Source organism: Panthera leo, chromosome D1, assembly GCF_018350215.1.
Source record: "Panthera leo isolate Ple1 chromosome D1, P.leo_Ple1_pat1.1, whole genome shotgun sequence".
In the NCBI taxonomy this organism is placed as follows: Eukaryota; Metazoa; Chordata; class Mammalia; order Carnivora; family Felidae; genus Panthera; species Panthera leo.
The window spans coordinates 70,284,825-70,298,296 of record NC_056688.1 but is presented as its reverse complement, the minus strand read 5'-3'; the positions used below and the strand labels follow the sequence as shown (position 1 = coordinate 70,298,296).

General features: G+C 43.8%; 1 protein-coding gene across 2 annotated transcripts in view; it reads right to left on the bottom strand.

Annotated features, from left to right (window-relative positions):
* The window catches only part of SPON1 (spondin 1), a 258,254-nt gene that overhangs the window by 175,029 nt on the left and 69,753 nt on the right, over positions 1-13,472 (bottom strand). For both annotated transcript variants that reach the window (XR_006193702.1, XM_042905445.1), the window contains exon 3: positions 9,816-9,949. Coding sequence is in view for 1 of the 2 variants with exons in the window: in XM_042905445.1 (XP_042761379.1) it covers positions 9,816-9,949 (134 nt within the window). In the remaining variant the exon portion in view is untranslated. The remainder of the gene's footprint in view (positions 1-9,815; positions 9,950-13,472) is intronic.

Sequence of the window (13,472 nt, the reverse complement as noted above, 5' to 3'; positions counted from 1 at the left end):
CAGGGAGGCTAAGGATTCAGAGACAATTCTCCACCTGGCAGTTGAAAGTGAATGGTGATGGCGCTGTGGGCCTCTGGGGGAGGATTGTCTTCTTCTCTGGCACCAAGGACACTGGCTTGTCCTTCAGCATTGTCTGCGTCGTCAGAGGGCTCCAGCCCCTGCTTCTTCTGGTTCCAGTAACGAACACCCAGGTACACGTGACTTGCTTACACCGCAGTCCCATACTGGGTGCAAAAGATCTAAGCAAGCCATGTTGGCGACAGGGTGAAATATGTTCACCTTTTTCACCCTTTCTTCATGATCCTGAAAGACAAAGGAGGCATGCAACCATTTCTTTGTCCCTCTCTACCCTTGTCCCAGAGTCCTCACCATCCTTCCCAAGGATGGGGTGAGGCTCAGCAGTGGAGCAAGACATCGAGAGACTAAATACATGCGTGTGTGATACCATAGTGTACTTTTTCACCGTTGCCCAAATATTTCGATTTTTATCCTTTGATTATTTCATGTCAAAAATGTCCACAGGGATAAACAAATTGGGGTAGACACATTTAATGGGACATTACACAGATATTTAAAGGAACGAACTGCCAATACATGCTGCAATATGGATGAACCTCAAAAACACTTCGCTCAGTGGAAAAAGCCAGACGCAAAAGGCCACATACTGTACGAAATATCAATCGGCAAAGGCAGATTGGTGGTAGCCAGGGGCTGTGGGCAGGAGAATCGGGAGAAGCTGCTTAATGGGTGAGGGGTTTACTCTGGAGCAGTACAAATGTTGTGGAACCAGACAGGAGTGGAGGTTGCAAACATTGTGTACTAAATACCACTGAACTGGTGGCTTTAAGATGTTTAATTTTAGGGGCGCCTGGGTGGATCCGTCGGTTCAGCATCTGACCCTTGATTTCAGCTCAGGTCATGATCTCAATGGTTCGTGGGTTCCAGCCCCATGTCAGGCTCTGTACTGTCCCTGTCTGTGCAGAGCCTCCTTGGGATTCTATCTCCATCTCTCTCTGCCCCTCCTCCACTCTTGCGGGTGCTCTCTCATTCTCTGTCTCTCTCTGTCTCTCAGAATAAAAATAAATTAAAAAAACAAAGACAAAACTTTAATTTAAAAAAATGGTTATTTTTAGGGGTGTCTGGGTGGCTCAGTCAGTTGATTGTCGGACTCATGATTTTGGCTCAGGTGATGATCCCAGGGTCATGGGATGGAGCCCTAGGTCTGGCTCTGCACTCACAGCAAGGAGCCTGCTTGGGATTCTCTCTCTCCCTCCCTCTCTCTGTCCCTCCCCTGCTTACACATACACACACACTCTCTCTCAAAATAAATAAATAAACGTTAAAAAAATAAAATGGTTGGGGCGCCGGGGTGGCTCAGTCGGTTAAGCGTCCAACTTCAGCTCAGGTTGTGATCTCACGGTTTGTGAGTTTGAGCCCCGCATCAGGCTCTGTGCTGACAGCTCAGAGCCTGGAACCCACTTCCGATTCTGTCTCTCTCTCTCTCTCTCTCTCTCTCTCTCTGCTCCCCCCCCCCCCACTCATGCTCTGTCTCTCTCTCCTTCAAAATAAATAAACGTTAAAAAAAATTTAAAAAAATAAAATGGTTAATTTCATGTTATGTGAATTTAATCTTAATTTTTAAAAATGTCCACAGGGTCAAAACATCGTGCATTGACCCCACCACGACCAGGGTAGGGAACGTACCAGAAGCTGCTGCTCTATCAGTGGGGAAGGACTGGAAGTGGTCTTGCTGTGGGGCCCTGGGCCCTGGTGCATGACAGAGGCAGACGGGACTCTCACCCCCCGGGGCCCCTCATAGTGTAGGCACATTCTGTGGAACAGTACTTGCACCCGAGCTCAGCAGCCCACACTTCCTATTTACTGCATGCCAGTTCCTCCCCCGGGGGCTGGATCCTGCACCTGGGACTCCAGCTGCTGAATGAAACTCTGCTGGCATTGCACTGCTCCCCTGGAACCACGCCACTGCTGGCCTCGCAGGAACTCCTGGCATCTGGATTCTACCAGTCGGATGGTAGATCTCAGGGCATCTAAATCTTCCTAGGCCAAGCACATGTTGCCCTTTTAGCCATGGCCTTGGTCTTTCCAAGTGCTCTCCCAGAACTAGCCACTTCAACAGGCTCAGGGCTTCCCAGCTCCTTTCTGTCCACTCCTTGCTTCCTCCCCCGGTTGGCATGGCTGAGGTCCTGGACAGCCTCATGGGAGAGCCACCCTGACTCACAACAAAGGAACCTGTGGTTCTTCTCAATACCTAATGCCAGAAAAACTGTGGGGGAAGCTGCACCCCAGATCCTCCTAACGCTGCCAGCTTCCTCTAAATCATACACAGTCATCTCATGTGGGTTTCCTCTGTTATTTCCTTCCAAGATAAAAAGGTTTGGTGAGCTCTGTGAAGTTCCAAAGTATTATGAGCGTTCGCTAATTCCTCCTTAAGACCCAGCCTCTCTTCCCACGAATAAGCCTTCCTCTTGCCAGATCTCAGGGTTTGTTTCCATTTTCTAAATGGCAATTAGTTTCCTCCCTTGGGAACAACATCTTTCCCCTGCCTCAAACCACCCTTCCCCCCAACAGACAATCCTCTACCCCCTGGTTTACAGGAGGGGCTCTGCACTCACAGACCTCATAGACCAACTGAGGCAAAAGGCGGAGGAGAGATGGAGAGTGAACAACTCAGTCAGGGTAGTTCAGTGGTGTTTAGTTAACAACAAACGTTTTGGCGTCACACGGAAGTGGGTTTAAGTCCCCCCTTCATCACCCAACTGCTTTATTACTCTGGATGTAAACTCTCTAAACCTTGGCTCTCTCATCAACAAAATGGGAAAGCCCTACAGAGAAAAGAGAGATAGGCTTTTAGGAGAATTAAGTGAGATAAGGCACGCTGCACACCCAGTGCTTGGTGAGGGATATAAGCTACTCACATTGTCAGGCACACTAATCGATGCATCGGGCACCTGTGTATGCCTGCCTCTTCACATCCCTCCTGTCCCAACTCTGACCCCAATGACCGTCATGGCGGTGACCAGCTCTGCCCTACTGTAATTGCAGGATGCACACTTCGTCTGCGTGGTACATCTCTTGATTCCTGTCCCAGAGCTTCTCTGGTGCTGCAGTATGTGTTCGGAATCTGATTAATTCTAACATGTGCGCAACCCAGAAGTGTGTGAGGGAGTTAATGCTTGTGGGGCCAACCTTGACCAATGGAAGATGGAAGCCAATGGATAATGGCTTTCCCCACTATCCTTGGGCACACTGTTCTGAGACATGCGTCACAAGGCTTCACAAAGGTCCCGGTGGGATCAAGTACCAGTTGCCTACACTGATGGCCAAGTTAATAACACTTGACTGAATCATGTCTTCCCTACCGTCCCTCTCCCCTGCCCCTGGGGATCACTTCCCAAATAAACTTCCCACAAAAAAAGCCTTTGTCTCAGCTGGGCTTTTAGGAGGACCTGGGACAGGAATCAACTGTTACTAAGTTGTTAGCACTGGGGGTATGCATTAGAGCAGGGGTCAGTACACTTCTTCTATAAAGCGCCAGAGAAAAAATATTTGGCTGTCGCACCTTCTCAATTCTGTTGCAGTAGCATGAAAACAGCCCTCAACAATACGTAAATGGATGAACATGGCTGTGTTCCAATAAATCTTTATTCACAAAAACAGGCAGGGGGCTGGATTTGACCTACAGGCTGTGATTTGCCAACTCCTGCACTAGGGCCACAGAAAGGAGTAAAATAGATCCCTCCATGAGGCTCAGTCTCCTGTGGAGAGGAGAAGCACGTAGAAATGAGTCTGTAAAGGTGACTGAAACAAGTCACGAAGGGCCTTGGACACCATGCTAAGGTATTTTGACTTTATTCTCTGGCAATGGGTAACACTGAATAAGTTCTCAGATCTGGAAATAGGTTATTTCACTGGCAAGCAATGTGTTGCTTCTCTTTAACATTTATGTGCAACCCAGTCCTGCCACAGGGCTACCTCCTCTGTGCACTTGGAGTGATACTTTTGTTACTAAACTTCCCACCGTAGACTGTATGGACAGGGCAAAGCTCCCTTATCGACCCCCCCAAGGCCAGGTGTATTTCAGAATTCGGAATATTTTTGGATTTCAGAAAGACAATGCAATTCAAATTCCATATATTTTGTAACATTCCTATCAGGGTCTGGATATCCAACTCAGTGATATTTACACTAAAAGACTATAAACAACTTCAAGTCAGTTCAGGACAGGTTCGGGCCCTAAAGGGAGTTAAAAAAAAACTCTTTGGGAGTTTAGAGATTTTTGGCTTTCAAAACTGCAGATTAAAGATTGTGAACCTGATTTGTTTTGTGTTTCACTCCTAGGACTGCGACCTGCTCAAAGACGGCCTCTGAGTCCTTCGAGACTACACACAGGAGGTGCTCAATAAATGTCACCAAGAGAATGGGCAGACGGGAATGGCTGGAGCACGGGGTTCATGGAAGTGCAGGAAGAGGCTGGTCAGGGACTCTGGTAAAGGACATGGGGAGACTTAAATGCTCTGATTAAAATTCTGGACTTTATCTTGAAGGTGATAGAGAGGCCCGTTCAGCTTTGGTAGGTACGTGATATGACTCAGCTGTATACGAGGACAGCAAGACTTATCCCAGAGGAAAGAGCGGAGGGAGGGCAAGGAACCATAGTGAGCAATTAGGTGGTTCCTGTAATACTGTGGTGAGAAGAGTCTGTGGATAAGGCAATGAATATGAAGCACACGGTAGGCAGAAGAGGCAGATTTGGCAACTAATGGTTCTGGAGATGAACTTGATCCAGTAGCACCAATCTTAGAGGGTAGAGTTCCGATCACAGACTCCGGAGCCCAGATCTTCTGTTTCAATCCCAGCTCTGTCACGTACCCTGTGACGGTGGGCAAGTTATTTACTCTCTCCTGTGCGTCGGCTTCCTCTGGTAGTATCTGGTCCATAGGGTGGCTGTGAGGACTACATACGTATTTGTAACGCACCTAGAACAGGGCTTGGCTCTTGCCTATTGAGTACTAACTACCTGCATTGTTTCAAAAGGCTGAATTCCCCAAATGGCTTATCAAGTAACCATCTCCCCAGGAGCAAGAGGACCCACATCTCGGACCCTCCCCAAAAGTTATGAATGGGTGTCAGAAATCCAATTATAAATGCATGTAATAAAGGTTACAAACATACGAAAAGAGAGGATCACTTCAGGGGACAAAATTTTCGTCAGATTTAAGGGGACAAGATTTCCCTCTGGTGGGGTCTGTACACATCTGTGCTGTTCACAGGGGGCCTTTTCTTTCAATCAGTTGCTCCTTCGCTATAATGTTTACAGCATCCCGGCAGCATGATGGCCTGCCAGGGCAACTTTAAGTGCTGGGTCATTCGTTTGTAGGGAGAAGGCTATAAGGAGGTCTGCCTGGAAAGCCTGTAATTTAGAAATGCTCAAATCTTTGCATCCAAATGGAAAATGGAAATGGTGTCAGGTTTGTGCCAAAAGGAAAGTCATAATTGCTGTGTGCTTCCCTTCCTGCCCTCCTGGGCAAAGGAACACTAGTAACCAAGCAGACTTCCGAGCTGTCATCTACAGACATTTAGCAAACTCTGCAGCTTATTCTACCAGGAATATTAACCAAACACTGCAACACAAATGTTCCTTTTGCAAGCAAGCGTTCTGCAACCAAGTCAGAATCTCCCCTTTCATCTGCCCTGAGCTTTGCTGCCAGACTTAAATGTCCTTACTAACTCTTTAATGAACTTTCCCCCCAGCCTGTCAGTCCACCATTTAATACCCACTAATGGCTCCCTTGTTCCTCTTGAATCAAATTCAATCTCTTTATCTTGACACTGGAAGACCTCCGTGATTCAGCAATGGATATCGGCCCCCAAAGACCTTCTAATCTCACTGGGTCTGTCTCTCGGGCTGCCGTGTTTATGCTCACCTCCAGATTCTCACCTCAATTTCACCAGGGCCACCCCTTGGGCCGGAATAGCCTTGTGCATTTATCCAAAGCCTACTCTAGCCTTTAAGATAGAAACTAACCCTTCCTGGAAACTCTGGTGCTCCCCTTATTCCATTCCTCACTCATCTTCTTTCTAACCACACTTTACTGTCCACAGTTCATGTTTGTCTGGGGCTTGCTAACCTTTGCATATATATTTTTTTATACCACAACTAGAGTGAAAATATCTTGGAAGTCAGGATCATTGTTGATAACCTGAGTCCTTCTCAATCCTAGTATACTCTGGTTGGCCAGTTTCCCAAATGCTGCCTCCTACATGAAAGAGAAGGAAACTTTCTCAGCGAGATAGAGTCCTCAACTTGATTAAAGCATCAATTTGGAGCCTGTACTTCGTGTCATACTTAAAAGTAAAATATAATAGTATCCCCATTAAAGGCAGGAATAAGCATGAACAGCACTATTTAGTAGTCTAATAGAGGTGATAGATAATAAACTAAAACATGAAAAGGAAATACAAGGTATACTCATTCATTATTTCCCAAAAGAATGAAAGAACAAGCCATAAGAACTATCGAGAGAGTTCAACAGTGTCCAAATCCAAACTCAGTGTACAAGAATCAATGGCTCTCCTAAACACAGGCAATTAATGATTAGGAAGTGTCACAGGAAAAAAGAGCCCACTCACAAAAGCAACAAGACTACCTATGAGGAGAAAGCCACACAAAAAAATGGAATCTCAATGAAGAAAAATCAGTGTACTTTACTGAAGGATATAAAAGATCTGAATAAATAGGGATATTCCATATTTCTGACTGGGAAAACATATTGTAGGGATGCTGACATTTCCCACACTAAACTATTAATTCAATGCAACACCATTCAAAATCCCAATATAAGTTTTATTGAACTAAAACAAACTTATTCTACGATTCGTCTGGAATTATGAATCTGCTTGAATGGCCATGAACGTTTTGAACTAGAAGATTAATGAGCAATGACTTGCTATCAAAACATAAAATTATGCTATAAAATGGTGTGGGTTTTGTGCAGAAATAGATAAGATCAGCAGAACAGAACGGACCTGTGTAAAGATTTATATTTGATGAAGCAGTATTTCACACAATTAGGGGAAAGGACAAACTATTCAATAAACGGAGGTGGGACAACTAATTAGTCATTTTGGGAAACATAGGTAGATTTTGATTTCCCATCTGTGCGGGATATCTTTGATTTGCTGCTCCAGATACCCTCTCAAACAAACAAACAAACAAACAAACAAACAAAAACCAAGAGAAAGGAAGAACATGGGGCTTTGGAATGCAATGGACATGTGACTCAAGAAACTTCCCTCATTTGCTGGGACTTCCTCTGTCAAATGAGGGTAGTTTGTTCTGAAGATTATATCTGATAAAACGTGCTAGCTGTGCTGCCGAGTTACTGGTACATAGAAAGGACTCGCTGACCTTTTCTCTCTCTTCCATTTGGCCCATGAGAACTTCAAGGGCCAAGAGTATACCTCAGTTGTCTATCTATCGTGGACGCGTGGGCGAATAGAAGCTCAGTTACATTTGCTGAAAGAACGAGCGACTGAACAAGCCACACTTGTTCACTGTTAATGGATAAACATATGTTCACATATGTTCATTGTTAACGGGTAAACAAGAGATGCCTTTCTGGCTTCTGCCAGGAAGATGAAACACTTCTGGTTTGTGAGAACAAGAAGTCAAAGAAAACCAGAGATCGGAGCCAGGAGGACAAGAAGGATAAGGATTTTCAGAGCAGGAAGACTCATCACATAAATCTCATGTTTTCCAATGTTCTTCAGAGCCCCAGGCTCTGCAGAGTAACTGGGCAGCCATGGGCCAGAGTGTGGGAACCAAAAAGCCATGCTGGGAACCGAGTCTCCAGAGTGAGACACTGAAAGTGCTCATGGACAAAAGTCAGGTCACATGTGACCACACAATAGAACTATAACCCCAACCTCTGTAGCAACCGGCCTGGGAAGCCAAACCACAACCCCTGTCGTGACATTTGGTACTTGTCAATGACCACCAGCTCCTCTAATTTTTGCCCCCACAGCCTCCTCTATTTCCAACTCAGGACCAACCAGAGAAAGCCAAACATGCTTTCCAAACCAATCACATAAGATGTTCTGCTTTTAGTTAGCCTGCTTCCAACTTTCCCATGTTAATACCCTACCCTCCATTCAGATCACACCAGCAGTCTGCCCTTTTTTCCCCCTATAAAGCTTTCCTCTGCCAGTCTCTGAATCCCTGCCAAAGGCTAGTGATGGTGGCTGACTCCCTTACTATATAGAGAGTACTGGATAAGTAGCCCCAATTTGTTCTCATTTCAGTGGCCTTTATTTCCACAGGCCTTCTCCCATATTCCAACTAGATATTAGATACATGTTCTATACTGGGGTTTGTATATAAGGTTTTATTTTGAAAAGTTCTACTGCTAATTGTGTTTTTTTAAAAATTTACTGATACAGATTAATGCCAAGAGACAAACGTCTCAAGGAATCTGAGTAAGAATGTTCAGCTTGCATTAAAGTAAGACACAAGTGATATATAGACAGATGGCAGCAAAGGGAAGCCAGACAAAGACAGGGCAGGGCCTGGGCAATGGACAGAGGCTTCCAGAGACCTCTGTAGGCTTTCTTCCGTAAACCAGGCACAGCTGAGTCCAGGAGACATAGGGGCTGGACTGTCTAGTTGGAACACCTCCTTACCAGCCACTCCTCAGAGGTGGGCTGGAATTAACCACAGTTGTAAGACTGTAGAAATGTCCACCTGCCAGAAGTGTAGACAAATGAACCAAATACATAAATAAGGCCCTAGGAGGACTCAAATAAGAGGAAGACGACTGGGGAGGTCCTAGCCCCTTACCTCCATGGGAAAATGGCTTCTTAGATGCTGGGATTGGAGCCCTGTCTACCTATGACAATTTGCCTGCCTGAAATCCTAAAATTCTCAAGATCATTCTATAAAGTTTTAAAATCTATTTAAAATAGGTTACGGCTGCATTTGCCCAACTTGTGAATGTTAATATATGTCTCAGAAAAAAAGGAGTCAAATAAGTTTGGGAAACGCTGGTGAAACCAAGTTAAACAGATATCGTTTTAGTAGGACTTTGCAAAACCTTAAATATGCTAATATATGTAATGAATCTATATAAAGCATTTTCCAAACTTATTTAACTGTAGAAATTGGTTTCCTGCCCACCTATTTACATCTCCCTGAACATCATTCTATGGCATACCATTCTGGAGACACAGTTTTGAGATAATGTTACCTTTCAAAGGAAAACCACCAGCTGGTTAAGTTAATGCCTCTTAAAATGCATCGTAACTCACCAAAGGGAGGATCAGGAGACCAGAGAGGAAGTGGCCCAAGAGGACAATTTTGAGGGAAGGAGGAAGAAGACAAAATTATAAAGCAGGGCCAGAGGCCAAGGAGGTTACAGTTGGGTCTCAGGTCAGCCTACCACAATTTAAGGACAGTAGGTGTTAAGTTCCAGATGGAGGAAGTCAAAGATTATGCTCATCTGGTTTGTAATTTTCCTTAACCAACCCTAGTATCGATATCTCGAGAAGATGGAGAGCGGCCATGAGAATCATTGAACTAGATAAAAATGGAGATTCAGTTGAATGGTTGTGTTTATAGCATTTCATCAGTGATGGCCCTTGGCCCCATTTCAGAGTTAAGATAACTAAGGGCAGAGAGATGATGCAACTCATCTGATGCCTCAGCAAAGCCACTGTTCTTTCTGCAGTCACACCTTGAAGTCTTCGATAGACCATAGGGAAGGAGAGTGAAGTGTGACAAGCATCCCTCGTTTACTTACTTTAGAATCACGCAGCCTGTTCCTGCTGGTGGCGCAATCCAGAACACCTGGATCCTTGTCCTCCTCCGTGGGGTGCTTTCGGTGACCGCGACGGGGCAATTACTCATAAACTGTGTTTCTTCTTCATCTATGATCTGTGGAAAACCAGTGGAAAATAAACACATTATAATGCAATGTCACTTCGGGAAGGCTCTTAAGTTTTGGAGTTGACACTTCCTTAATTTTATTTTTAAACCTGTCATTTTGTGTTAGCAGCTCTATATCCCCAGACACCAGAATAGTGCCTGGCATAGAGTCCCAGTCAATGCTTGTTGAATTAACATGAGGGCAGGGATTTGGCACATGTTCCCTGCTCTCTGGGACCAGGATCTTGTGTCAGCACTTTGAGAAACAGACCACTAGGTGATGATCTTGCTTAGTTCGCTAAGATAAGCTGGGTCCCACTTCAAGGAAGCAGGAGGAAGAGGGGGGAGGGGGGGGGGTGGGGAGGAGGAAGAAGAGGAAGGAATGATCCAAAGCCAACACCCTCTGAATAGCTAACATTTGCAATTCAGCTACGGTTTTATAAGGTGAAATCAAAATGCTAGAAGAAAACACCCCTTTGGAGGAAGTACACCGAAGTACTTAAACTCTCTCTAAGCTTCATGGCACTATTTACTTTGCGGTCTCTACTTTCCTAGTTTGTGCATTGTATCGGTGTTCTCCCAAGTTAACCATCAAGGTTTCCTTGGACACTGCAAAAAAACCTGGTAGCCACTTCCATTCCCCAAGACTCAGCATATCTCCTGCTTGCTTCTGGGTCTGCTGCCGAGACCTGCCTATCCCTCTAGTACTGTTATAGACTGTTAGACCTGGAGGGATCTCTTGAGGGAAATCATCTAAATTCAGTTGGTCTTTCGTGCCAACTCCAATCGACTGGCAGGAGCTATGTCATGAGTAGTGCTAATAACAATAATCGATAACATTTATGGAGTGTTTAGTATGTGCTAGATGCTCAGCTAAGTGCTTTATCTGAATTACTCATTTAATCTTCAAATACAATTTAATAAGATGATAATATCCGTATTGTACTTATTTTACTTTTAAAAATTCATATTCCTTTTAGGACACCAGGCAAAAAAAAAAAAAAACGAAGTCACTCAAGCTCCTGAGTTCATCATATATTTTTATCACTGGACAAAGCAAAGGCAATCTCCTATTTTATTCATCTTTACATTCTTTATCCTACCTCTATTTGTATATATCCGTTTGTGTGTATATTTATAAATGTATATAAAATATATGTATAAATAAAATATACAATATATAAATATAAAAATATACTATATGTATTATTTGTGTTTATACATACGTGACTTACTTGAAGTTACATACAATTGTTTTGTATTTGAATGTTTCTTCCACTTAATCTTAACACTTTTAAGATATCGGTGTCCCCCACTATCTGAAAGTACAGCATACCTATGAAACCGTTTGTAAGCTGACATGGCATAAACTAAAGAAGCAGTTACCATTAATTTATGTGGAAAATTTTTTGAGCGTTCCCAGACTCCAAAAATAACGTCTCTAAGGCTCTTCTGACACCTTAAGACACATCTTGCTAACAGATGCACACAACAAATCAAGAGGAAACACAGATGCTCACAGATACAGTTCAAAGCCGTGGGGCTTGATGCGGGGATGCTGAGCACCGTTCCGGGGGAAGGAGGTTGGCCAGGCCACTCTCGCTGCTCAGGGGCGCACTGCCTCTGAACAGCTCACTGCCCAACAAATGCTGCATGCTATTTTCACTTCTTGCCTTTTTTCACGAAAGTGAAAACCGTCTGTGGACCTCCCTCAGTTGGTGAAAACACACACTAGAGTAGGTCTTGTGTAAAAGCGGGGTGGTAGAAAGCGAACTTTCAAAAAGTGGGAATGCCCGTATGCCACTGTTACCGTATGTGAATGTAATTCGTTGCTTCTGACTGCTGCCTAGTATTCCACTGCATGCACAGACCACATTTTACTTATCCATTTTCCCAGTGAGGCGCAGTCAGCTGACTTCCAGATCTTTACCTCCACAAACATGCTGCAATGAAGACCTTCACGCAGCTCTGCTTGGGAACCCACATGAGAGTTTCTTAGCAATATAAACCATGGAGTGGGATTGCAAAGCTATTGGGTTGTGGATATAAACATATTAATTTCACTAAGTACTGCAAGACCGTTGTACAGAATGGCTACACCATTCATTCTATTAGCTAGTCACAAGTGTTCCCGTTTTCCTATATCCTCACCAGTACGTAGGATTATTGGGCTAATTGTTTCTCATCTGATGGATGTAAAGTGGTATCTTGTTTTCATTTAATGCTAGCAACTTTGAGCAGCTCTTCATAAATTTATCAGGTTTCTCCTTCTGTGAATTGCCTCATCAGAATTTTTGCTGGTGGATTTTCTGGTCTTTTTCTTGCTGATTTGTAGTACTTTCTACATATGAATCCCCAATCATTTACAAATATCTTTCTGTCACCCAGCTGTTAATCTTACTTTTGGAATTTTTCATTTAATAGATATAACTTGCATCTAGTCAAATTTACAAATTTCTCTTCTATGGCTTGCACTTTTGCGGTCTTGCCTAACTGAGACCACAGAGATATTTTCCAATATTTTTTTCCATTGGCTTTATAACTTTACCTTTCGCATTTTGGTTTTCAATGCATTTAGATTTTATTTTTTAATATAATGGAATAGGGCTCCAACTCCACTTTTTCCACACTATGAACTAATTTAAAAAATTAGTTTGTTTGTTTGTTTGTTTGTTTATTTATTTATTTATTTATTTATTTATTTATTTATTTATTTTAGAGAGAGAGTCAGAGAGCGAACAGGGAAGAGGGGCAGAGGGTAGAAAGAGAGAATCTCAAGCAGGCTCCATGCTTAGCGTACACCCGAGGTGGGGCTGTATCCCAAGACTCTGGGATCATGACCCTAGCCAAAATTAAGAGTCGGATGCTTAACCGAGTCTCCCAGGCGTCCCTAAACTTAATTTAAAAAAAAATTTTTTTTAACATTTATTCATCTTTTGAGAGACAGAGCGTGAGCAGGGGAGGGGGAGGGGCAGAGAGAATCCCAAGGGGCAGACACAGAATCCCAAGCAGGCTCCAGGCTCTGAACCGAGAGCACAGAGCCTGATGCGGGGCTCGAACTCACAAACTGTGAGATCATGACCTGAGCCAAAGTCAGACGTTTACCTGACTGAGCCACCCAGGCGCCCCTAACCCTAATTTTTGAAGAGCAGTTTTAGGTTTCCAACAAAATTCAGCAGGAAGTCCAGAGTTCCTCTAGACTCCCTGTCCTCACACATGAACAACTTTCTGTATTACCAATAACTGACACCAGAGTGGTACATTTGTTATAACTGATGAACCTACACTGACACATCATCAGCACTCAAAGTCCAGAGTTTACATGAGGGTTCACTCTTGGTGCTGTATATTCTATGGGTTTTGAAAAATGTATAATGACATGTATTCATCATTGAAGTATTACAGTATTATACTGAATAGTTTCACTGCCTTAAAAATCCTCTGTATTCTGCCTATTCATGCTCCCCTCCCTCCAACCCCTGGCAACCATTAATCTTTTGTTATAATTGCTTATTAGTTCCACGAGGTTTTT